General features: G+C 36.5%; 2 protein-coding genes across 12 annotated transcripts; one reads left to right on the forward strand and one right to left on the reverse strand.

The window, feature by feature from the left end:
• SLU7 (SLU7 homolog, splicing factor) lies at positions 1 to 13,633 on the reverse strand. Of its 6 annotated transcripts, none has more exons than XM_017669397.3 (16): positions 13,497 to 13,633; positions 12,861 to 13,044; positions 11,749 to 11,902; positions 11,316 to 11,396; positions 10,864 to 11,028; positions 9,937 to 10,005; positions 7,090 to 7,137; positions 6,787 to 6,918; positions 6,425 to 6,522; positions 6,184 to 6,251; positions 5,903 to 6,042; positions 4,913 to 5,074; positions 3,560 to 3,664; positions 3,349 to 3,420; positions 3,130 to 3,243; positions 1 to 2,491 (listed from the first exon to the last, which is right to left on the reverse strand). In XM_017669397.3, the coding sequence occupies exons 2-16, from the start codon at positions 13,028 to 13,030 to the stop codon at positions 2,312 to 2,314; spliced, it is 1,758 nt and encodes a 585-aa protein (XP_017524886.1). In that variant the 5' UTR covers positions 13,031 to 13,044; positions 13,497 to 13,633; the 3' UTR covers positions 1 to 2,311. The 6 variants fall into 6 exon arrangements, with proteins under 6 accessions (XP_017524886.1, XP_017524885.1, XP_017524889.1 ...); XM_017669396.3 differs by having other exon boundaries at positions 13,484 to 13,624; XM_017669400.3 differs by having other exon boundaries at positions 12,861 to 13,041; positions 13,497 to 13,596.
• Positions 13,634 to 13,665: 32 nt separating this feature from the next.
• PTTG1 (PTTG1 regulator of sister chromatid separation, securin) lies at positions 13,666 to 23,577 on the forward strand. Of its 6 annotated transcripts, none has more exons than XM_017669391.3 (7): positions 13,666 to 13,849; positions 14,499 to 14,660; positions 16,984 to 17,081; positions 17,487 to 17,599; positions 19,207 to 19,300; positions 22,503 to 22,661; positions 23,442 to 23,577. In XM_017669391.3, the coding sequence occupies exons 3-7, from the start codon at positions 16,994 to 16,996 to the stop codon at positions 23,516 to 23,518; spliced, it is 531 nt and encodes a 176-aa protein (XP_017524880.1). In that variant the 5' UTR covers positions 13,666 to 13,849; positions 14,499 to 14,660; positions 16,984 to 16,993; the 3' UTR covers positions 23,519 to 23,577. The 6 variants fall into 6 exon arrangements, with proteins under 6 accessions (XP_017524880.1, XP_017524876.1, XP_036881083.1 ...); XM_017669387.3 differs by having other exon boundaries at positions 13,668 to 13,849; positions 17,415 to 17,599; XM_037025188.2 differs by lacking the exons at positions 13,666 to 13,849; positions 14,499 to 14,660 and adding an exon at positions 16,404 to 16,562.
• Positions 23,578 to 25,261: the final 1,684 nt, after the last annotated feature.

Genomic DNA, 25,261 nt, shown 5'->3' on the forward strand with positions numbered 1-25,261 from the left:
CATCTTAGAGAAGATTTTATTTAAAACTTTTTAACAACAGGATCTTAAACCCACATTACAGATTTTAGAGGAAAAAACCCAAAATAAAAACGAGCAAACACTGTTGAAAGAAACCCAAATAGAGACCTCTTTTCTATTTTGGGGGGATTTTATTCCAGAATTATTACAAACTTAAGAACAATTTATTCATTTTTGTATAGTCAATCTTGTTAGAAGCATTCCACAAGGCCGTGGAAGGGGATAATGTCAAAGAAAGAGGGAGAGAGGTTTTATTTTCAGGTGTTTTGAGTGAACCTCATAAAGATTGAGCCCCTGCTTAAGGTTTCTATCAATGGAAGAAATTGCAGAAGACCAGCCTTCCTGATCCGGAAACCAGGGCTTTAAATACTAAAGAAAGGTATAGGCTTTACAGTCAGAGATACTTGGCTTTATGTTCTGGCCCTGACACTTAACTGTTAGGACTTGAGCAAGCTACCTGGACTCAGAAAGCCCATGTGCTTATTGCAAAATAGTAGATATCATCAATTACTCACCCCATTGTTTTGCAGAGATAACATAATAATAAATTAAAGCACATAGTTCCAGAACTCAAAAAGGCAGCTATTTTTGATTGAGATAACAAAATCAAAGCTAATATCTTGAGTATCCTTTGAGATGTTTTTTTTCTTTCAAAATGAAAGTGATAAGATATGATTTTAGGTATTCTTCTAGAGTTTGCCCTAGAATTGGAGTAAATTAGGTTTCACAGAAGAGAGTAGAGACTCAGAAAAGTCAGGAGACATGTTTTTTGAGTTAAAGGATCCTTAAATTTTCTAATTGAAGCTCATGAAATTAACTCCCTCTGCCAGTACTATAAACCACTTTTCTGACAAATATTTGAAATAATGCTATCAGCTACTCACAGTTACGTATTCTCAATTATGTATCTTTATTAACAAAAGATAAATAAAATACAAAATAGACACCAATGTCAGACTTTATGCTGAACCTATGTTAAGGTAGGAATATGAAAACAAATTTTTGACATTATTAAAGTAGGTAAGAATTAGCTTGCATTGCTACCTCAATTTCATATGTGAGTCTAGACACCATGTGCACCATAGTACCTGACAATCTGATTCAACTACTCTCCCATCAGCACTATTTTTGAGATGCTAACAATACAGAATTCTAGTGTGCTTGGTAGCCCAGCAAAGCCAGTAAGCTGTTAAAAGTCAGTATACTTACGCTACGGTTTTAAACAGGATCTTTTCAATGATCCCACTCTCACTATAAGTATTATCTTCACGGCATTCTTAGAGGCCTGGGGATCGTGGCAATCTCAGTTACCAAAAGCCCTACAAACTGTCCTTGTAATTCTTTAAAGAAACCTTTGACATCAGATTTTGCTTTTTGCAAATTTTACAAAGCAATACCTACTGGCTATAAAGAGGAGATAAAACAGATTTTCTACAATCCTTTAGAATCTAATATTCATGATTGTTACATAAAGGCAACCATAATTAAAACAACAAATAACATTACAAAGTATGTCCTGTATGATAAAGGAAAGCATTTCTGTGTCTAAAGGCTCATGTCCAGAATGGTAAAAGACCTAGCACTGATCAACTGACAGTGACTCAAGGATACCAAAATAGTTATTTTTCCATTCAAAGGTGTTTAACCCATTTAGTTCTGGGTGGTAAGGTACAAGGAAATATTTTAAATACCAGTATTTTATAATCAAGTGTAAAACAGGATTATCACTATACAGATTGACATGGGGGATAAAGTTATTTACATATTCTACAGATTTTCTTTCAGTAACCAAAAGCCCAAGATAGAATAATTTTTTTTAGCTTCAGACTAGGAAAATCTCAGAAGACAAAAACAAATGATTATCAAGTAACTCTAATTATAGTTAGCAGTAATTTAGAAAATGAAGCCCTGGGTTTGAGAAAGAATAACTCATCTGCCTTTAAAATGTGTGCGAACACTAGATAAAAGGGCCATAAAAAGTGAGGAGATAAAACCTGAGACTTAATAAATGCTGAGTAGAAGACATTCTTGCTAGGTAGAGAGTCAAGGCCTCTTTACACATCACTAATATAAAACTGGAAATAAAAATCTTAACCTGCACTTAATGTACCTCCTCTTTGTTTTTCTTCTTTGTTTCTTCATTAGGAAAGAAATTATTTTACCATGAGACTTCTGGAAGCTTTATTAAAGTCAGGCAGCAAGAGGCATAGACATGGACTGTTCCATTAAGAATCATCAGGAAGATGAAAAACATTTTGCTGTGTCTGTCTTGGTTACTGCCAATGACTAGTCACTACTGTCCAAGAAAGGAGGCCATTGGGTCATCTGGTCTTTGACGTTTCATTCTATAGGCCTCCATCTCTTCTTCAGTGGGTTCCCGAGTTTCATACATGCTATTGTAAGGCCGCTTCCTCTCATCAATCTGCATAATCTCCTTGACATGAAGAAGGCGGGCTTCCTCTGCATTTAGTGCCTATAGTGAGAGGAAAAACGTATCACAGTTCTGCATCGAATCTCCTTTGTTCAAGTGGCAGAGCTCCAAAAGACCCCACTGGATATGAATTGCCACATCAAAAACCTAGATTGCCTGAAAGAGCTTGGGGGTTAGCCCTCATGGAACTACTTACTATTTTGCTCATGATATTTTCATAGAATACAAAACATTCTATGACATTTTCAGTGCTAAAGAAATTTTATTTAATTAACAAAAATTCAATGAGGTTCACTTTACTGACAGAAGCCTGCCACTTAATTTTGGTGGAGACTGCAATTCTGACTTTCCCCAAGGACTTGCTGAAACTTAAAAATTAAAGAGCTAGAATGAAATTCTTTCTGGGCAACACATCAGTAACTCTAAAATAATAGCTTTACAAAGCACATTTCTTCTATGCATTAGTGATATTTATCAAACATTCCAAGAAGGAGGCAATACTGAGACACAAAATCTCCATTTACATTCCAGACCTGAAACAAGGTTACTTGAGCAAATTACCCAGATTTGGGGATCATTTCCTCATTTTAAAAAAGAGCTTGGAGATAGACTATTTCCCAAGGGTCCTTACAAATAGAGAATTCTGTTGTCACTTTTACTATTTAAACTTCACTAAGTACCTTTTTCAATTTTTCATGTTTCTTTTCTTCTTCATCACTATCTGAACTGCTCTTTCTATGCTTCTTCTTTTTCTTCTTTTTCTTTTTCTCCTCTTTTAGTTTTTCCTGATGCATCTGACAGGAAGGATTGAATTGAGTATTAATATAAAAACAAAGCTCTAGTGTACAATTTAAAGTCCTCCCTCCAGAGCTAAAAAATTCAGATGATTACAGACATACCTCCATTAGAGTTTGAGGTTTTTTCACAGACTCCTCTCCAGTTATATCATTTATAACACATTCCTCTGAATTCTGTGGGAAAATATATGTAATTTGACTTGAGTATCATAGTTACTAATCAACTAAGAAAAAGCTAGAGAGATATGTTTCACACAGATATTTACTTTTAGCTTTGTTTTATACTCATAAGAACTAGAGGACAATTACTTACATCAATCTCCTTCCCAGAATCTCCAGTACAATAGGAATACTTGAAAAAAGAGTGACAACATTTGTATCCCCATCGGCCTTCCTTCCAGTAAGATCCCCAGATATGCTGCATAAAGAAAAAATTGTTACTTAAAAAAAAAAACCCCAAAAACCCAAACTAGGGACTCAAATTCTGTTGGTATGGGTAGCACAGGGATTCCAGAGCTAGTTGACAGAGAAAGGATGGCCAGATCTCAAGTAGGAGAAGCAGGCATTAAATTATAATGGTCTTACATTCTATTCCTAAAAACCTATAAAAAAATTGAAAATATCTGACTTGTCTTGAAAAATTAATTTTCTGACAAACTCTAGGCCCACATTCCCATTTGGCAAGAACTGGCTGTTGCTTTTTAGTGACAGTGAATGCCCCTTTTAGACAGGGTTTGTGTTCTTTAGTTGGTACAATCTGCCTGGCTCACTTCACTCATGTATGATTAGTGGCCTGGCTCCTGAAGGTAGTTAGGTTTTTTACCTCTAACTTAGAGAGACAACTGCAGTGTGGGTACTGCATGAATACAGCCAGTGACATTAGATGCTTTATGATGCGATGGAATATGAAATACACTGCATCACCTATGAAGTGTTCTTGTCAAAATACTTCACTTATAGCTAATCAAAATTTTAGACCTGACTCCAGAATAACAGAAATGTAAGGCATAGGAATAAGTTATATGATATTACTAGGAACCAGTCAAATACAGAATATCAGACAGTTTATAAGATAGTTCGTTTGAGCTGTTAAGAGTCACTGTCATGAAAAAGGGGAGAGATACTCTAGGAAAATGAGACAACAACTGAGTAAGAATCAAAAACTCTGATTGGATTCTGACTTTGAACAAAAAACAAACACATATATAAAGGCCTTTTGGGGTATACTTTGGAAAATGTGACTAAGGACTAGAGATTATATGATATTAAGGAGGGACAATTTTCTAAAGTGAGATAATGGTAATGATGTTACACAGGAGAATATCCTTAATTTTAGGAGATACATGGTATAGTGTCCATGGGTAAAACGTCACAACATCTGTAATTTTCAAAACTTAGAACGTATGAATAAAAAGTATGTATTAGTACGTGTATGTGCACACACATTTAGACAGGGGTATGTGGCAACATGTAAACATTTTTTGAAACTAGGTGGTGAGCATATGGAAGAATGCAATAGTATTTTTTCATATTTTTCCTACTTTTGGAAAAATTTCATGAAACAAAATCAAAATGTTAAAAAGAAAGCACAATTCACTAATGAATTGAAATAAAAAACAGAGCAAAATGCTAACAAGGACACAAACTGTTCTAGTTTAACACATACTGTGTGGTTGTGGATCTTCACATCCTCCTCATACTTGGAGCAGGCAACAGCCCGCTCCTGCCCTTTGATGACTGTCCCATGTCTTGAGTATTCCACATAGTCTTCAGTCTGAGCTAACAGCAATTCAGCTGGAGGGGCATCCAAGTGTTCCTGGCCACCGTACTAAAAGGATATTGAACATTATTAAATATATTTTACAGCAAAGATTTACAGCAAAAATAAAGGAATATTCTTTATGGGCTTTGCTATACAAAGCAAGTGGAAAAAAAAGTCATCCAATTTTCACAGGCAAATATAAGATGCCTCAATTACTAATCATCTATTGTGTGTGAGAGATTACAAAATGGCCATAAATTTCTCTTATTCTTGTATGCATACTCATTTGCCACATGACTTTGCTGCTCCCCCCTCAAAAGATGGTCTGTTTCTCCACCCCTTGAATCTGGGCCTGGTCAAGTTACTTGCTCCTAAAGGAAACTGGCAAATGTGATACAAGCAAAGGCCCAGGAACTGGGAAGCACTTGTGCACTGGGGCATACACTCTATTACTAGTGTCTGGTATCCTGAGAATGCCATGTAAGGAAGCTGGACTACCCTGTCAGAGATGAGGGCACAGGTGGGGCAGAGATGAGCTGTCTCTTAGGACAATTAACCTGCTAACTGTTAGAAACCAGAGTGAGGCTGTCTTAGATCATCCAGCCTCAGATGGGCAGGCCCAGACCAGGAGACCCAGTTGACATACAGAATTGTGAGAAACCACAAATGTTTATTTTAAACTACTAAGTTTTGAGATGGTTTGTTTTGCTGCAAATGCTCACTGATAACAGCTATACTGATACAGCATACCAACTGATTAAGTCAATGGAAGGAAAGGACTACCCTTGATTAATTAAAAGGGATTCTGCGTATTGTATTCCAAATGTATTCAAACGTTTACTAACTGGTAATTTCTCTTTAAGAAACATTTTTTAGCATTTTGGTCAAAATTACCTTTTCCAGGATGCTTTCTTTCTGCTGTTCTTTGAAGTCTTCTTTTTTGACTTTGAAAGACTTATACAACAGCTCTAGTTTTGTAGGATCAGCCTGCAGATGCACTTCAGATCCCTTGTCATAGGCTTCCCAAGCAAACACTGGAGTAATTTTAAACATCTTAATGAGTTGCCAGCTACATTTATTGCATGCTTCTTGAAAACAAGCTTTAAAAATATGCCAAATTTCTTATGAGCTGTTATAAAAAAATTTGTATTTTATATAAAAGAGCAAACACTTACACTGTGTCTGAGCCATTGAAATGGTATCTCCTGTGTATCTAACAAAGTTATCTCCCGCATAGCTCACTCTGTAAATAAAAAATTTAAAAAACAAATTGTTGCTGAGACCCATTTCTTTAAAGAAAGTTAATTCTTTTCTCACCCAACCATAGATGATGTTCATTCTAATTCAGATTCAATTTTTCAATTAAAAACTCCCCTCCACCCCAACTTAAATGTGTACATTTAACCTGATACTTACTCATCTGGATTCTTTCCTGCATTGGCATAGGGATTTTCCCTCATTGCTCTCGTCTTGGGGTCATAGTAAGCAGAATTTGGATCTAAATTCCGCAAATACTAGAAGAGAAAAATGTTTTAAGACTGTATTAATGTTTCCTTCTATCAACAAAGATCTCAGCAGACTAGTAGGAGGAGTTAACCATGATTAACTAGATGCGTATATGTATTTCTGGGGTAAAGATGAAGAAAAACACCAGAGTGATACATAATGGAATGAATGATTCTTACCTACATACTGCTCAGATACCAGAAGAGCAGATAAAATTTAGGCTGGGGAGAAAAATATTTTTTGAATGTGTATATTATATTGGTAAGGCATACTTTTGCAATATCTTCTCGAATCCTGAGATTCCGGACAGTAATTCGTCTCTTAGAGTCAAAGTTCTGTCCAGGCATGTCAATATCATCTGCATATTTATCTTCATCCTCATCTTCGCTATTATGATCTTTTTCCTGAAAGACGGAAGGGGGAGATGGAAAAGAAAATTATAAAAGAGGAGCATCTAGTTCTTGCTTTCTTTTCAATCAAACTTTTATTGTGTTCTTTAAAGCTATTATTATTAATATTAGCTATCAAAAATAAAAAATTTTAATGTATACCTAGATAGGGCAAATATTTATTACCGTCTGGGAATTTGGTTCCTCTTCTCCCCACTGGTGTTTTGGAGAATTCTGCATTATGAAAGAAGGAAATGAATTTATAATTTTATTCCACTGAATCCACTGATTATATAATACTTTAAATACATAGTTAAAATAATGTAAGTTAGACCTAACTTGACAAATTCTCATACTTCTCACTTGTAATAAGCATATAAGTTCTGAAAACAAGTATGTCATTGTGGATAGCTAATTTTATTACACTGTCTACAAAGTCAGAAAATTTCTAGAGAACTTTTAATGATATAGGATTATAATCACATAAAAGCAATAGGAAGTTTAGGATTACCAACATCCCCAATAAATCTTCTTTGCTGTGCATTAACCTTTAGACATGCCATTTTCATTAAACCTCACTATAGTTTTCTATCAAATCCAAGAAGAAAATGTTACTGTAATCATAATATCTTTAGAGCCAAAACAACCTTTGTAAAATCTAGGCCATGAAGAAATCTACTCAAGTGACACCATATTATGACTTAAGGAGAGTCTGAAATTCTTATCATAAAGACACTCTTTCTTCTTTAGGAGTTGATTAGGATTTTCCACAAAACCCTTATAGCAAGTAGTATTTATGTCCCTTTAAAAAGACTTCAAAGGTTAAAAAAAAATACCTTAAAGCATTAGTGGGGAGATGTGGAAATGTGTGTGTGTGTGTGTGTGTGTGTTGGAATATATACATATATATAGCATACTGGTGGCAGTATAAATTTGTATAGCCTTTCTGAATGGCAGCTAAGTGATATGTCATCAAAATTTTAAATATACATATTCACTGCATCAACAATTATACTTTAAGGAATTTATCCTAAGGATATAATATGTCAGTTATATAAAGAGGTTGTGTACAAGAATGTGATTTACAGTGTTGTATATAATATCAAAAACATGGGAAAAAATCAAATTAACAGATAAAGGTTATAAACATTACTACACTCAATGAGCACTCAATGACCATTAACAGTGATTCTACACAAGATGTAAAAATACATGTATAATTTGCTACATTCTTTTTGTTGAAAAAAAGGAAGGGAAAGAAAAGATGGGACTAACATTATTTATTTATTTATATTTACATAAGAAACTGAACAGGATTTACAAGAAAAATAAGAAAGGTTATGAGGGGATGAGGTTTAAAGATTCGGAGGATGGAGAGAGGGAGGGATAACTTTTAACTGTTTTGAGTTTTGAACCATGTGAATTTTATAAAAATAAATAAGTCTATATTTAATGACACAGAAAACAAGTCCTCATTGTGCTATATATTATTTAATTGAAAGAGTAGGTGATAACCAAGTATGTACCAATGATACCATGTAACAACATGTATTATAATTACACATATATAGATACATGTGGGGCGTGGAGTGGGACCTGGAAAAGCCTACATCAAAATGTTAATAATTAACAGTCAGTATTTAATTTCTCTATAACTTTTTAAATTTTTTTTCACTGAGTATGTGTTACTTTCAAAATCAGAACTTTTTTAAAAAGTTGTTTTGGAGTTCTCACAAGTTGCTAGTTCAAAAAAAGGCATTTATTTCGCTATATATTCAGCTAAATCTCTATAGCAGAGACTGCTCTACTATATGTGGTTTATCTTAATATCCAAGTATCCAAGTGGGCAAAAACCATCAGTCCCCTAGATACAGTTAAGTATAATTACTAGGGAAATAAATTACGCTATTTTACAGCAAATAAAAAAGACTATATGAGAAAAAGAAAAATGGGCTCTTCTCTGTTTTCTAAAATTGGCAATAATTAACAGTAATCCCAATAATTAGTGCCAACTGACAAGTTTTTACTGTGTAATATGTATACTAACCCTTCTTGGGGGGTGGGTGTTGTTATCTCTAAAAGATGATAAACTGAGGCTCAGTGAGGCAAATTAATTTTTCTAGGAACACTTAAATAGCCAGGGGCAAAGCTGGATATTAACATCTACCTGCTATCTTGTGCTGTTAACCTGCCTGATAGGTGGCCTCAGTGACTACTTCCTTGGTCATTACTTACTTACTTATATTTGCAATTCATCCTTGCTAAGAGTCCCTTTTAGGAATTTGAACTCCAAATTATTTTTTTTGTCATGAATTTGTTATAAAGAAAACTTTACAACTTTAATAAGCACAGTATATGTTAAGTATTATGCTGACATGAATTTAAAAGGAAAAAAATTGGCTGCAATACATCTTTTACTATGAAAAATGTTTTACCCAACTCTAAAATGATTGCACATTCATTTGAAATACTGTGGAAAATACTAAAAAGAATAGAATACAAAGAAAAACTAATTACTTCTACATTAAATGAGAACTGGCATTCTGGTCTTTTTTCCTATGTAATAATAATATTTTTTCATGTGTTATTAAAATGTGTTATCTGATGTTGTTACAAAGTCTTGATAAAAGCCATTGTAAAAGCTATGCAACATTTGATCATGCAGACACAGGATAATTTAATTCACCAATTCCCTATTCCTGAATGTTTAAGATATTTCAATTTCTTGCTATTGTAAAAAGTGCTATCATGAATATCTTTTGCACAATGACTTTTCAGATTACTAGAAAATTCTGTAGGGTGGATGGATCTACAAATTCAATTCCAGAAAAAGTATATAAATATTTTATGGTAATATTCTTTCTAAAACGACTGAACCAATTTATATTCCTATGAATGGTATAAAAGTGCCAGTTTTGTTTTTCCCTTCAAATCTTTTCTAAGTAGAGAGAGAAAAAATGAATTCTTATTTCAATTTCCATTGTTGTTTACTAAGAGTTTGAAATTTTTTTATCGATAATTTTTATTACTTACAGCCTGTTCCACTAATTTTCCTGAGGCTAATTCTTCTTGGAGTTTCTGGGCTTTCAGTGTTCGTTTTGCCTGACAAGGAAAGAAACATTTGAAAATTTACTTATGATATTCAAATGAACATTTAGTTTATGTATTTAAAATGAGTCAGTTTATTGTTTTTAGAAAAGGTCATTAGATAAGGTCATCTCTTGAGATTTCTTGTAACTCTATAGACGTATGGGTCTCTAAAGAACAGGAACTACAAACTCCTGTCTGAACCAGGCATTACTGCAAATGGAGCCAGATAACACCAAGTGATAAACTGCAGCACACAAGCCCAGTGTCACATTCCAAGTGACTGACTCTTGCCAGGGAGGCCCAGCATATCCATATATTTCATTGCTCAAGAACAGATGGAATTCAAATGATGGGAAATCTCATGATGTTTTTAGTGTTAACTCTACTTAAAAAAAAAAAGGCAGTATGACTATGGTTTTCAAGGATAGGGGGTGAGTTAAAAACTGAGATTGAATTAAAATAAAATTCAATTTTCTGAAATGCATAATCCTATTCACTATCCACTACTCTCAAATGCTATGTGACACAATTGTAAAATAGGCCCATGGGCAAGAAATAGTGTGGAGGCCAAGAGTTATAACCTCAAGAAGCCAAAAGCTTTAATACTAATCTGTTCTCATGTTTTTAATATTTTCTGTCCTCTCAGTCGAGGAGTATAGGACAATACAAGAATCAAGTATAAAGAAACTTTCAAACAGGGCTAGCACACTGTTTATTTTTACTATTCCATCAGGCTTACTTCTACTACTGTAATAAAAATGCAACCATTTTTATACTGCTTGAAGACTCAAAAAACAGAATTGCTAAGTTAGTGATACAGAAAAATGTACTTTCTTTAAGTAGTGTAGGAAAGCCAGGGATTTTGCTCACCAAATCAACTTTGGCATATTCTTCAACAATTTTCATGTGTTCTTCTGGATTGTAGCCATTCCACCGATCCCTCTTCCCATCATAGTCAAACATCAGCTGAGGCTGGAAATGTTCATCTGCAGCTATATTAGTACCTGTAAATTTTGCTCCAACTCGCCTAGGTCTCTGGGAAATAGAGTAAGATTAATCTTTTCCTAAGTATCTAACTATAACCCAGAGGAAAATTTCATATAACATTTACACAGTAAGTGTGGGACTTTGTGATCTATTTAATTATCAGTTAGTCTTACAGCAGAAAATTTTGATGGTCCTAATTTCAGTCAAATTAATTTTTATTTAACTTCTAACAGAATTTAGGCAATTTTAGAAAAACAGAATTAAACTCTCTGACAAGGAAAAAAAGAAAGAGACTCTCTGACAACAGTTTCTAAAATTCTCAAAGTTGAACTTACCTCAAAGCAGTCCTTCTTTTTGTGTGTCATGGCCCCACAGTTTTCACAAGCTCCTTTGCGATATTTGGTTGTTACAGAATTCTATAAATGGATATAAAGAAAAAACAAAGAAAATGTTTAATTTATCTTAATAAGTTAGAAATAACTTTGGGTCTCATTACTATATTGTCTAGTGAAATGATTCACTCATTAAGAGGAAAACCAATTGAGTCTCTACACTTTTATAGATATGAAAAGTTTGAAGACTTCAGCACCATAAAATTTATTAAAAACAAAACACAACCTAAATATATGTATTGTGAATATTAATACCAGATAAAAGATTATATAATCTGTTTTCTACTTTATATAGTATTACAGTAAAGGTTCTTACATTAAGTTTTTAAAATAAAATCTCCATTTCCACAAAGATATACATAGGTTGCCTACATACCTCTTTTACACCTCTCTTGTACCATTCGCCAGATGAACTGTACTGCTTTTGTTTCTCTGGTTGTGGTCTCTGGTGCTTTAAAGTAGGTCTTTTTGATGGATCGATATACCATGGCACTGAAGAAATATACTGAGGAATATGAGGGTTGATGTCTCTGTAATTAAAAAAAAATGGTTTTTAAGAATAAAGTTTGAAAATAATGTATATTACAATTACAAATGTAGTCTACACAGAATTTAGAAACAGAGGCATTGCAGTGGGACAGGGGAAAGAGAATATGCTTGCTATCTCTGTAACAGAATCACAATAAAAAATAAAGTAATTTATATTGGAATGAAAAAACCCCCAACATAGAAACTAAGAAGAGTGACGTAACTGAAGGGGGAGGAGAGATGAAAGAAGACAGGGATGTGTGTTAGTGAGATAAATCTTCTATGAGCAAGAAGTTAACTAATACTGTCTAGAGTTGATTAAACTATTAAAAAAATTAAATATTAAAAAAAAATTATTTAGAGATGTGGAGGCTACCAACCAGAAAAACTCAAAATAGAAAGAGTGAAAAGTAGTCACTTTTGTAGAGTGGGCCAGGGAGTGGGAAGGGTTGAATATATTACTGCTATTGATGCTGCTTGTAATGATAAGCCCTTCAAGGATTTTTTTGTTATTTTTTTTACTGATGTATAGCTGATATACAATATTATATTGGTTTCAAGTATACAACATAGTGATTCAACAGTTAAATGCTCACCCCAACTAGTGTAGTTACTGTCAACATAGAAAGATGTTACAGAACTGGCTATATTCTCTATGCTGTACTTTCATTCCGTGACTAGTTTGTATTATGATTGAGATTTTGTGCCTCTTAATTCTCTTAACCTATTTCACTCACTTACCCCAACCCCTCCCCCATGGTAACCACCGGTCAATTCTCAGCCCTTCAATATTTTGGATTACTAAATCTTACACACGAGTCTGATAAATAATTAGTAGAAAAATCATATAAATGGTAAAGACAACTTGCTGTTAAAGCGAGGGATGAGAGGCTGATAAGCTAAGCACACATCAATTTGAATTGTCAATGAACAGACCATACAAAAAATTGAAGTACTTACTTTCCTTCTTCATCAACTTCTGCAGGAGCATTACCCAGCTTTCGCTGTTCTTCCAGCTCCTTCTTCTTTCTCCAGTCTTCTCTGGTCATCTTCTTTGGTTCCTCTAAACTCATTTCTTTGGACCCCGACAGAGGGACGGCATTACCTGCTTCCACAGCTGCTGCCGACATGGTTATATGGACTCCTCAATGAAGGGGAAAAACATATTAACATAAACGAGGACTTCACGAATTCATCAGTAAAGCCATCAAAAGTACATCCTAATAACACAATTAACTAAGTCTTTACAATATGATACAAATTTTACACTTATTCTGACAAGCCATATTCAAATACTTAAAAGGCACAAGTAGTAAAGAGCTATCATATTAGGCGGTGCAACTCCAATCATCTTACGATCTTTACTCTAAAGGCCACTGAAGGCACAGTCCTTGTCTAGCTGGATACAAGCCCTGTGTCTGAGGCCTAGAACGACGGCTTCCTTCCCCGTCCCCGGTCCCCGTTCCCCTCTCAACGTAGTGTTCATCACCTCCGTGAGGATATATCTAAGAATTAGGAGCTTCAGCCTACTTTCCAGGATTTTCCAGACCTCCTGCTCGTCCCCCGCGTCCCGTCAAACTCACAATAGTTCCTCACCGAGTCCCACTGCTGCTGACCCCAAAACCACCCGGCAAAAACAAAGTCAGTCAGTCAATGTTTACTTCCTGGCTTTCCTCCCTTTCCCGGTAGCCACTGCGGCACCTTCCGGACGATCAACACATGCGCACTAACAAATCTCTGGGTTGCCAGGTGCCCGTGACGTTGGTCTCGCGAGGTCTTGAGCTGTTAACGCTGCATCAGTGAGAGGGCTTAAATTTCGGCGGCTTGTTTTCGGAGGCTACTTTTGAACTCTTTCTTTTAGAATCGCGTTTTAGAACGTTAAAAAAAAAAAAAAAGAACGGAGAACAGACAACAGCTTAAGCCTCGCTAAAGCACTATGAAATGAATGGGTAAGTTCGTGACGCATTAAGTTAAAAAAGCAATTAAAATTAGTATTAGAACCCAGATCCTGTGTAACACGGACTTGGTAAACACAAACTTCTCTCGAGTTTCCGTTAGACCAAGTAACACTAAAATGATTCAAATAATTTACAGTTGTAGAAAATCGGTATGAAAGGAATACCAGGTGCACTTTTGGTAATTGTGACACCTCTCCCTGAACTGATTTTTAATTTTATCCTTAGGAAAAAAAAATGCTATAAAACGAGTTCCATTTGGGGAAAACAATCGTATCAGTGACATCCCAACCCTCCTCTTAAAGTAATCATATGAAATAAAATACTGGAAAATGAGCAGTAATTTTAGTTAGATTTCCTGTGATTTTTTTTTCTATAGTTATCTGTTTTGGTCATGTTTTATTTTTTAAAATAACATGTATTCCTCTCAAATGTGAAAGTGAAGGCAGCTAACATCTTTGCCCCAAAAGGAGAACCCATCATAATATATAACCTAATATTTTTCTTACTAAGAATTCGCAGTGTCAGAATTTAGGAACATACATTGCCAATTTTTACAGGGCAATCGATGAAAGAATGCAAATAGCCTGAAAGCGAGTACTCTATGAATCACCCACACCGTGTTTTTATCTCTTTATAACAGTTTCTGAAATTTGTTTGGAAGTGTTGAGGCCTATTTAGTTAAAACCACCAGGCACAAGCCAGGGAGCCCATCTCCCAGAAGAATCACATACAGTGTTGAGCAAGAGGGGAGAATCGTTTGTAAGGTTTAGGTGCCCTCTGGAGGATTCTGAAGAGGGTCAAGGTAAGTAGGGATCAGTTCTGGATGGGTTCCTATTTGTAAATCGGGATTAGGATAGACTGGGATTGATTAGGATTTAGGTCCTGTTAATGAGGTGAGGGTGGTTTAGCAATTGGGTAACGCAGTAATAGTTGGGAATAGCAAAGTGAGTCTGGTGTATCATTGGTTAGAAAAACACTTGGTCACTAAGAGGGAGTTACCATGGCATTTTATAGTTATCGCAGGACTTTTGGAGACACACTGCTTCCTGTTTTAAGGGGAAGACTTATCTAAGAGAGATAGAAACCTTGCAACCAAAGACCTCAGGAGATAGAGAATCCGCACTTGGTGGTGGTGTAGAGATTTGGTTTCAAAGTGAGCACTTTTGTGTGCTGATGATGTAATAGGGAGCTGAGACATTTAGGAGGAGATAAAGAGAAAATAAGGGGAGAAGAGGGAATGGAAAAGGATGGGGAAAGGTCAGTAATGTATGCATTTTTTTGTTCTCTTCACCTTGAGTGAGGATCTTCTTGATGTCTGGCACAGTTTCTAGTATTTAATAAGCATTCAATAAATATCTGTTGAATGAATTAATCAATTTTGGTTCTAAATACCAGGGAAGAAGGTCAATGAACTCGTGTATATTGAGAACCATGTCTATTCAAGGTGCAGTGTGAAAAAGTAATGTAGGCTCAACTCCTCTCTCTTAATTTACCTGCAGGTTAAAGTGTTCCTGGTGACCTGTGGGAAGTACAGTTTCTATGGCACAGGTTAACCTTGGTCTTTTGAATTTACTTTTACCTTGTATTTATTCAGTATATTTCCAGTTACTATACAATTGGAAAAGAGCATCAACTTTTTCAAGCATAATTTCTCCTGATAACTTGAAATTGGAATTCCTTTTCTTTATCTTTATTATTTATCTAATCTTCTCTTGTTAGCCCTTCTGCCCTCTATCATTAGGCCTTACATGCAGCTTAGATGAATATATTGTTGGGATGTTAGAAGTTTGAAGTAAGTCCTTATTGAATGATAGAATAAAGGCAGCCTGGATTATGTGTTCATTAGGTTCATCATTTTGTTTCTAAGCCAGATTCATGATGCTATAGAAGACAGCATCTTAGCATAAAATGTTGAGGGTAGTCCTGCAATTAGGGAATAATCAGTTCGTTCTTAATCACAAGCACAGCAGAATGACTCACACACTGCTGTTTGATCTCTCTGTATTTGTATTTCTTATTAAATATTAATTCTGACCTGCTAGCGTTCTTTTGACTCAGTATGGGTTGTTTTCCCCACCTGACTAAAGAAGTATTTTTCTGGTATTTCTAATTGCAATAGAACTATTATGTATCCATTTTTCCTCATTTTCCGGATGACTACAATACCTTCCTCCAGTGCTGCATTTTAAGAAAAATTTGATCTGATCTGTTTATTCTCTAGAGGATAGCTGATTAGTTAAAGACTTCAGGAAAATAGTCTGTTGCCACCCCGCGTTGACTTTTTGAACTTCACTGTCCTTTTCATGTAAGAACATTTTGGCCACTCAAGTGTCTCCAGAAAAAAATAAACCAACCAGAGTATCTTGATATCATCGTCGTCATCATAATTTGTTTCTTGGAATTGGAGACCATATCCACTCCCCTTCTATCTCTGTGGGGAGCAGGTTTAAAAGACCTGAAAGTCCACGATCAAAATGTCAGTTGGCTTTCTTTTTTTTTTTCTTCTTCTTCTTTCCTGGTAACGAGCTGTAAACTTCCTGGGAAAAAGCTTTCGGGGGTGGGGGGCTCAGGGAGCTTAAGTTCCTCCCATTGATTCTTCTGGGAGCCTCCTCCCGGTCCCGCCTTCTGGGCGGGTGAACCAATAGGGGCGTGAGTTGTGATTTAAACGCGGAATCTGGCGCGACCGCTCGAGGCTGGGCCTGGGGTGAGTTTGGTCCGACCATCCCATCGTGGGTGAGCGGAGAGACCACGAACGGTTGGGCGAGCCGCGTCTGGCGAGGAAAGAGGAGGCAGGGGCTGAGGACCGGCGTCTGGGGTTCGGGGTCGCATATAGTGCTGAGACGCGGCCTCGGACCGAGTCCGCAGCCCTGGTGGTTCGGTTTTGATGAGTACCAGGGCCTGTACCACACGCAAACGGCCAACTCCTCTGGAATTTAGAACCTCTGACGCAAACTGCAAGAGTTAAGAGCTCGATTAAGTGCCTGTTGACTCAAGATGGGGCTTCTCCCTCTGCTTAGCACTTGTTTTTGCGGGAGGTGCCCAGGATAGATTTTTGGTCTGTGTTACATTTTAGCTTCTCTCGTCTTCCCCAACCCCTGCGTCTAATACTTATTTCACATCCCTAGCTAATCCAGAATGGCTACTCTGATCTTTATTGATAAGGAAAATGGAGAACCAGGCACCCGTGTGGCTCTTAAGGACGGGAAACTGGGGTCTGGGTCATGTAAGTATACAGGCTGCAATCAGATACACAGGTACTGTGAACCCACTGGGGGTGTGGCCTGGAGCTGAGGGAAGCATTTAGTGCACTTGGTCAGTTGGAGTCAAGTTTACCGAATACTTCTCTTGCAACGTGCTTGCTATAGGTTTCCCTCTTATGTTTAATACCTTACTCAGATTATGCAAGACGGTATGAACTGGAGTACTGTTGTGCACAGGGCCATGCCGTTATGAAAAGTGCAGTTGAATTTGGGGATGAGAGGCCAAGGTTATGTAACTTTCAAGTTGCACAGATGTTTACTGCCTGTATAATCTTATGGTAAGACTTTCTCTTTAGCAATAAAAGCTTTAGATGGGAGATCACAGGTTTCAACACCGTGTGTTGGCAAAATGTTTGATGCTCCACCAGCTTTACCAAAAACGGCCAGAAAGGCTTTGGGAACTGTCAACAGAGCTACAGAAAAGTCGGTAAAGACTAATGGGCCCTTCAAACAGAAGCAGACAACCTTCTCTGCCAAAAAGGTAGGTGTTAGCTGTAAAGACACTGTTTAAATACTTGAGCTCTTTTTACTCTTTAAAATGCTTCTTGGCATCCTACCTGACTTTCTTCCCTGGGTGTAGAAGGACATACAGGCTAGCAAATGTTAGGTTAGCAGAAGAGAATCATACTGTCTTTGTGTACTTGCTCTGTGCCGCCAGATGGGAATTCAGAAGCAACTGGTGAATATTTTTGCCTCACCTGCCCTTAGCTAATGTTGAGGCAGATTGATTGGTAGTGTGTATTTACAGATACATGAAGTGCTGAGAAGGAGGGTAGTTGGCTAAAGGTCACATTGTTACTAGCTCAGGGGCTGCCATTCTGGCCTCCTAAAGCCAGCACCAGCTTGTTAGGTGATAATTTGCTAGTATGTTGACATATATGTGTGTATGCATGAGCTGCACGCCAGTGCATCACCGACAGGGGATTTTGCTGTGAAAGATTACTCCAGTATGTGGATTAATGATTCATTTGAATAATTTTGTTTAATCGTATTGGAAAAAACAACTAGTACTTTACATTAAACAGATTTGTGTGTTTTAAGACAAGGATGTTGTCTTGCCAGTGGGTTTCAGCCCTGGGCAAGTTTACTATGGATTCAGTGTGACCAAAGAAAATAACAGTAAAACGTTCTTGTGGTGAAAGGGTTTATTACCCGGCTTGTTCTCCCACGGTAGGCCAAGTACTAGCGTCTCTGCCTCTGCCCAGAGCACTGGGCCAGCTCTCTATAAAGCGCAATAATAGCTTATTGCCTACAGGTGTGGAAGCGGTAGCCTAGCAACAGGCCAGTTACATCATCAGGTGGTTTAAGTTCAGTGAGGATCCTGGCCATAGGAATCCCAACTTCCCCACAGATGTCTTTTTAAAAAATTTAAAAAAGAGAAATGTTAAATGCAAGTATTTCAAGGAAATGGCAGATATTAAATGTGACATAGAACTGATGTGTTGGAAACCCTGCCATAGAGATTGCCTCTTGGTAGCCACATGTGATGTAAGTTTAAATCAGGAATATGCAGGCTTCCGTTTTGGCCTACCACTGATGTGTACTGCCTACCTGCCAGTTCCAGAGCAGGGAATTACCATGGTGGGCTTCTAAAGTCCCTGTTTTTTGTTGACTCTCTTACTCAGTGTGTGTATTTGAGCAATACAAAGTTGTTTTTAACATTAACTAAGCAAATAATTAAGGTAACACTGCTGGGAACACAAATGGAAAATCACACTTCCAAAAGCGAAAAGTGGCTTTTGGGATTAGCTTCCATTCTGGGTGACTCATGCCTATTTTCTCCTGTGTTGAGTGATTGAGTTGATTAGCTCTGAATTAACTCTGCTCTGCATTCTTGATAATTTAGCCTGACAGGTGCTAATACTTAAATTTCAGACTTAACTTTCGAGCCATGCAACTAGAATTGCTTGCTGAATTATGTTTGTATGTAATTATGAGGACTGAGGATTATGGTTTTTAGTCAGCATGAAATTGAAAAACTTAAAATGTGGTGAAGCAGTTACATGTCTTGAAGAAGCTCTACAATCTCTTGTACTAGTCAGTTGACAAGGCTTTCACTCTAATTCCTGTTTTCTTGGTTTGTTTTAGGTGGCTGAGAAGACTGTTAAAGCAAAAGATTCTGTTCCTGCCTCAGAGGACACCTATCCAGAAATAGAAAAATTCTTTCCCTTCAATCCTTTAGGTAGTATCTCTTGGTATTAAATCTTGGTTTGGTAGTATCTGTTGGTGCTATAAAAATGCTTTAACCTTGAGTTTCTCTTAGAATCCAGTTTACCTATAACTTGATACAGATATGAATATGACATATGACCCAAATCTATAATTAGACTGTCTGAATCTGGGTTGGTTTGAATGAATATATTTGTTAGTGGATTTTTATATAAGGTATCATGTTAGATCAGAAGGGGAATTGGAACAAAGGTGTGGAGAACATTGTTCCTGACCTCAAAAGCTTACTGCCTAGGGGAGATAAGATATGTTCACTAACATTGAAGAAGTCTAAAGTGGATAGTCTTCCTAGCAAGCCTCTTAGAAAGTGGGCTCTATGTCAAGTTGAACAATGCCTGAAAAATCTGCATAGCTAGTGAGAACGTATTTTGTTCCTCCCTCAACCTGCTACATGGATCTGAAATATTTTCAGATTGTAGAACCAGGTTTTCAAGCTTTAATATAACCATATTTAATATACTCACTGTTAGGCCTGGATGCCTTGGTTAACAAGGTAAGCCCGACCTTGAGGGAGCCCACAATTTGGAGGGGAAGTCAAACACTGAACAAATCTTTGTGAGTGTGAGCAAGGAGGTAAATAGGGACTGTTAGTGTGAACTGAACCTACCCTGGAAGAGCAGGGAAGCTTTCTCTCAAGAAGTGACAGGAAGTGAAGTCTTGAAGGATATAAAGAGATAGTTAGGTGAAGATGGGGAGGCATAAGGCATAAAAGTATTTGCAAAGATCCTGAGGTGTAAAGGACTGGAGTAGTTATGGGAAACTCAAAGAGTGAAGGACCATGCAGGTAAAGGTGGGGACAGTTTGCCCAAAACCTTAGGGATTTCTGAGCTGGATTTTTTTCCCTTTTATCCAAAGTGTATTTAGTCTGTCTACTATACGTGCAGGTTTCTGGCTTTTGTATATTCTAAACAGTCCTGCAGTTAGTATTCTCAATTATGTTGTAAGTTTGTGAGTTTATCTGGAGAATAAACTTTAAAGAAGGATGGCTGAGTCCCAAAGCATGTGTGATTAAGTTTTGATGAAATGTAATGCAACCATTGCTAGTGATTATCATTCAGCCATTAAGGAAAATGAGGTAGGTTTATACATATTGACCAGAAGGAGGACTACAGTGTGTTTGAGGAAAGAGATATTGCCAAGTTGCCCTTGAAAATGACAAATTACTGAACCCACCTGCAGGATGAGGATGGCAGTTTCGCCTATATTTTCTGCTAATGTTTTAAAACTATCAGAAAAGCAATGCATGTCTCATTGTTTAAAATTGGGGTGTGTGTAAACATACATGATTTTTGGCCATTTGTAATTTTCCTTTTAACTTCCTGTTTGTCTCTGTTTTCCTTTGATAATGTGATTTTCTTAACTGTTTTTTCTTTTTTTCCCTCATTAAGAGCTTTTTTGTGGATAAAGGAAATTAGCTTTGTTACGTTTCAGATTTCTTTCTTCTGGAGCCTTTTGTTTGTTTATGGTTTCCTTTATAATTCAGTGGTTTTTAATTAAGTAGCTACTGTATCACTCAATTCCTTTTTGACCTTTTCCAGGCTTGAAAAAGAGCAGACTAATTCCTAGTATTTAGGCTTTAGAGAACTTTAACACTTCAGAAAATGATGGTTCTCCCTCCATCTTTGTTCTTCACTTTTGTGAAAATGCTTAACCTCCTTGAAAAGAGGAAAACTCAATATTTAAATCCTTCTTTTGTTACTGTCAAGAAAATCAGTTTTATTTATTTTGTTTTTATTTTTTAATGAAATCAGTTGTTTTAAATAATTCCTAAGAAGTAAGGCACTTGGATTTTAAGGAATGTTACCTAACACAGTGGTTCTCAAGTTTGTTTTAGGACTTTTACACTCTCAAAAATTAGTGAAGACTCCAAAGAACTTTTGTGTGTGTGTTGTTTCTGTTTTCTGTATTAAAATTAAAATAGGGAAGTTAAAAAAATCAGTTACATCACATTAATTTAAAAATTATTTACATCACACTAATGTAAGTAACTTTTTTTAAAGATAAAATACCTTTCCAAAACAAAATTTAGTAACAAGAATAGCATGGCTTTATATTTTTGAAAATTTGCTTAATTTGGCTTAACATTAAAACAGCTGGATTCTTATCTGATTGGTATTCTATCTGTTACATCTGTTTTGAAGGATATGAAGAAAACCTGGCCTCATGCCAGATGTGGTAAGGAAAGGGAAAAGCATTTTAATCTTCACTTAAGTATGGATAGTTTTCTTTGACACTACACTAAACTCAACAAGTGGCTGTTTCTGAACTTAAAGTCTCAGTGTGGAATCTGAAATCCTGTCAAGGAACATTTTGTACTCTGACAATGAAATTCATTTTTGTTGTCTGCTTTGCAATTTGAATATGTCTTTTATCCTTGAATTTATCATTCATAATCATTTAGAAATACTGGCTTACTGGAAAATTAGGTCATATGAATGTTCAAGTGTTTCAAATGCAATATCAAAAGCCATTCATTAGTCACCATTGATCTCAGTTGAAAAGTATTTAGAAAGCTACTGATTGCAGAGAAGTTTTCCAAAATTCTAGGTTTTTTTTTCTTTTTGAAATTGTGTATTTTATCATTGGCAGCAAAGACTGTTTTCCTTGAAGTGATAGACTTCTTTCATTCCTCTGAGAAAATGTGTGACAAACACTTGAGTCTGAATAACCACAGTTTGTCTTTCAACTAAATGGTGTGGGAAGAGGGCCGCTATTTTAGCTGCAAATCAAATGATTGCTCACATCTTTCTTCTTGAGGTACTGCAGCATGCAGCAGGAACTTTATGAGCTGCTTATTTTGTTGCACAGAATACTCACAAGACACATTCTCAAGGAAAAATTAATACTTTTTACTGCATATGCTAAAGAAGTATCATGTGAAACAGGAATTTTTTTACTGTAAGCAAAATGGTAGTGAAGAATATAGTGACTAGTAAATATAGTTTATTGCCACTGCCTTGATTTATGCTAAGGCACAGCAACTTTATCCACCATTGCTTTTGTACCATCATTGCAAATGTTAAAACAGTGGGAAAAGGTATTATTGTGAAAATAGTTTGATCTCATGGACCTGCTGAAAGGGTCTCAGACCCCCAGGGGTACACTGACTTCCCTGAGAACCACTGTCCTGACGAAGTGCTTTCTCTTTGTGGCAGATTTTGAGAGTTTTGACCTGCCTGAAGAGCACCAGATTGCACACCTACCCTTGAATGGAGTGCCTCTTATGATCCTTGACGAGGAGCAGGAAATTGAAAAGCTGCTGCACCTGGGCCCCCCTTCACCTCTGAAGATGCCCTCTCTACCGTGGGAGTCTAGTAAGTGAACAAGGGCCCTTCTAGAAGAGCTGCAAACAGCTTGTCCTAATGCTTCCATTACCGTGGGGACAGAGTTGTGCATAAGGTTGGCCTACAAGTAATTTCTGTTCTTCCAACTTTGGGGATAAAGTTTTAAGATAATGAAAACTGCTCTCAATTAATATTGGTTTTTAGCCCCAAATGCCTGGGCAAAATTAAGTCTGGACAGTCTTAGATCAGCACAAGATTTAGCATATAGCTTCTTAGGTTATAAGTTGAAGTGTAATAAACTTGCTTCAGTGAGAATTCCAAGTTAGATCCAAAGCTAATACAGGATCAATGTAAATACAAGACACATGTTTAATAGCATAGTATGACGAGACCTTCCTATTGCAGAAGACTTGAGGTCTTGGTTCAAACTGGTGATTAGAAGCCATCATCAGTATATTTTCTATTTGATCTGATGGGATAAAATACTATTTTATAACTTATACATTTTATAATGTATAAAAAAAAATACTATTTTATACATTAGTGATATTGGCTCTTGAGCCTAGAAGAACAACAGAGTTTTAGGTACTTATAAGATTTATTTCATAGTAAGTTTGATTCTGAGACTACAGCCACATCCCAAGAAGTAAATGTGTGTGTGCACTTGTGCACAGATGGGGAGGGGGTAGGGATGAGTAGACAAAGAGAAAAACAAGAATTTATGATGAAAAGTGACAACTGATGTCTGTATTGAGCTGGACAAAGACTCAAGAATTCGCATATACTGAAAAAGAAATTTCTGTTTTCTAGATCCGTTGTCATCTCCGAGCATTCTGTCAACTCTGGATGTTGAATTGCCACCTGTTTGCTATGACTTAGATATTTAAATTTCTTAGCACTCTGTAGTTTGTATGTTTTAAATTAATAAAGCAATTCTTTAAGAGTCTCTTCCTAATATTGTGGTTAGTATTCTTTGGCATTTTCTTAAAACAGTATGAACGGTAGTGGAAATATTTTAACAGAGTCTATAATCTGATGATAGAAGTTTGTCTGATTTGAGTAACTTACCTTAAAAACCTTTGGTTGGTTTTAACAGCTTATTTTAGAAGCTGCACTGTTTTTCTTCAAACACATACCCCTCAATGTGCACTTCATGGCTTTTTTTGTGGCCATTAACTAGTGACAGTTACTAGATCTCTTAATTAGAAGAACCACTTCCAGCTCATTAAGAATCTATTGCTAGGCATTCTTTATTGCTGATTCTATTGAGTTTCCAATGACTTTAAAACTCAGTATTTAGTAATCAGAATTTGAAAGGCTCTAAATCTCCTGAGAACTCTACCTTCCTAGGATCTTCAGTTAGATTCTTTGAAGATCACAGCAAATGATTTACTGGTAGTAAGGTCCGCTTTCCACCTTTAGGAAAAAGTTGTTTATCCTGTGTTGGGAATTGTTTTATGTATTTAACAAGCATTGTATTTCATATTTGTCACCCTGTTTTTCAGATGAGGACAGTAAAGCTCAGAAGTTTACTGATAGGCCAAAGACATGAAGAGCTAGGAAATAATAGCTTGAGTTTTGGAATCAAAATAACAGATTGCAAACGATTGCCTGTGGATTTTCTTTTTGGGGAAGGGAATGGATGATATTAAAAAAAAATGTTGCCAACCATTTAAAATTCCAGAGGTTCCCCCCCCACCTTTGGTTTTGGAGTTTCTCTTGGAAAAGCAGACCCGGCAATAGCAGGCCCTTGTTTCCCACACTTGGTGGACTGGGGATGGAGTGCCGGCTGCCTCTGGTTGGTGTGGGTGTTCTGTCCTGCAGCCCCTACAGGAGATGGCCTAATGTGAGAACTGAAATGTTTTACTCTGTCTTCTTTTTCTGACGTGGTCTACTTGATTCACTTGCCTTTGCCATGTAGTCAGTTGAGCTTGATCTGTACTAAGCTACACAGAAAGCCTTTCTCCTGAAACATCTATAGTGTCTGTAGTCAGGTTAGAACAGGATCCCTTTGTTTTCCATTGTTAGAGGAAGCTGCAAGATACTAGGCATGAAATACTAGGAACACATAGAGACACTAATCCTGACTTTAAAACTTTTGCCCTCTAAATATAACTGAATTAGTCTGAATTTCTGGAGTTAGTAGGGAGACTGAAAGAGAATAAGACTACTCAGGCACTTGGCTTTAAGGGAGTGTTAAATCAAGCATCCTCAGGTATAATAAGGTGACTTAAAAAGCTAAGCATAATTCTGAGTGGCTTTCCCACTCTACAGTAAGCTTCAGAACTTGAAGAAGTGTTCTCTGTGGAAGAGGAAACAAAAGGCTGGGAGCAGGTGACCGGTCAGTCCTTTACTTGCTAGTTACTGTCCTGGGTCAGACTGAACATGGATGGATCTCTTCATCTGCTGTTAATCAGAATGAAAAGTACTTAATATTTGTTGAGATTTTGAGAACTTTAAACAGATGCTTTTCTACTAACATAGTTTTCTTTTTGTGGAAATTGTTGCTGCTTGAGTACAATTTACTAGGCATGATGTGTTTGGTTTCATTACTTGAAAAAGCTTACGAGAAGCCATGTTTGGAATTCTAGGTTTCCAAGTAGTAATAGTGTAGGATCAAAATTTCTTTG

The sequence above is a fragment of the Manis javanica genome, chromosome 1 (assembly GCF_040802235.1).
Source record: "Manis javanica isolate MJ-LG chromosome 1, MJ_LKY, whole genome shotgun sequence".
NCBI classification, from domain to species: domain Eukaryota; kingdom Metazoa; phylum Chordata; class Mammalia; order Pholidota; family Manidae; genus Manis; species Manis javanica.

Coding starts and splice junctions, on each gene's coding strand:
- PTTG1 (XM_017669387.3), top strand. CDS start 16,994: ATGGCTACTCTGATCTTTATTGATAAGGAAAATGGAGAACCAGGCACC. Junction 19,301..22,502: donor CTTTCCCTTCAATCCTTTAG/GTAGTATCTCTT, acceptor TCTTTGTGGCAG/ATTTTGAGAGTTTTGACCTG. Junction 22,662..23,441: donor CTCTCTACCGTGGGAGTCTA/GTAAGTGAACAA, acceptor TCTGTTTTCTAG/ATCCGTTGTCATCTCCGAGC.
- SLU7 (XM_017669397.3), bottom strand. CDS start 13,030: ATGTCGGCAGCAGCTGTGGAAGCAGGTAATGCCGTCCCTCTGTCGGGG. Junction 6,523..6,786: donor TTCGAGAAGATATTGCAAAA/GTATGCCTTACC, acceptor TTTCTCTTCTAG/TATTTGCGGAATTTAGATCC. Junction 2,492..3,129: donor AACATGAAAAATTGAAAAAG/GTACTTAGTGAA, acceptor CTCTCACTATAG/GCACTAAATGCAGAGGAAGC.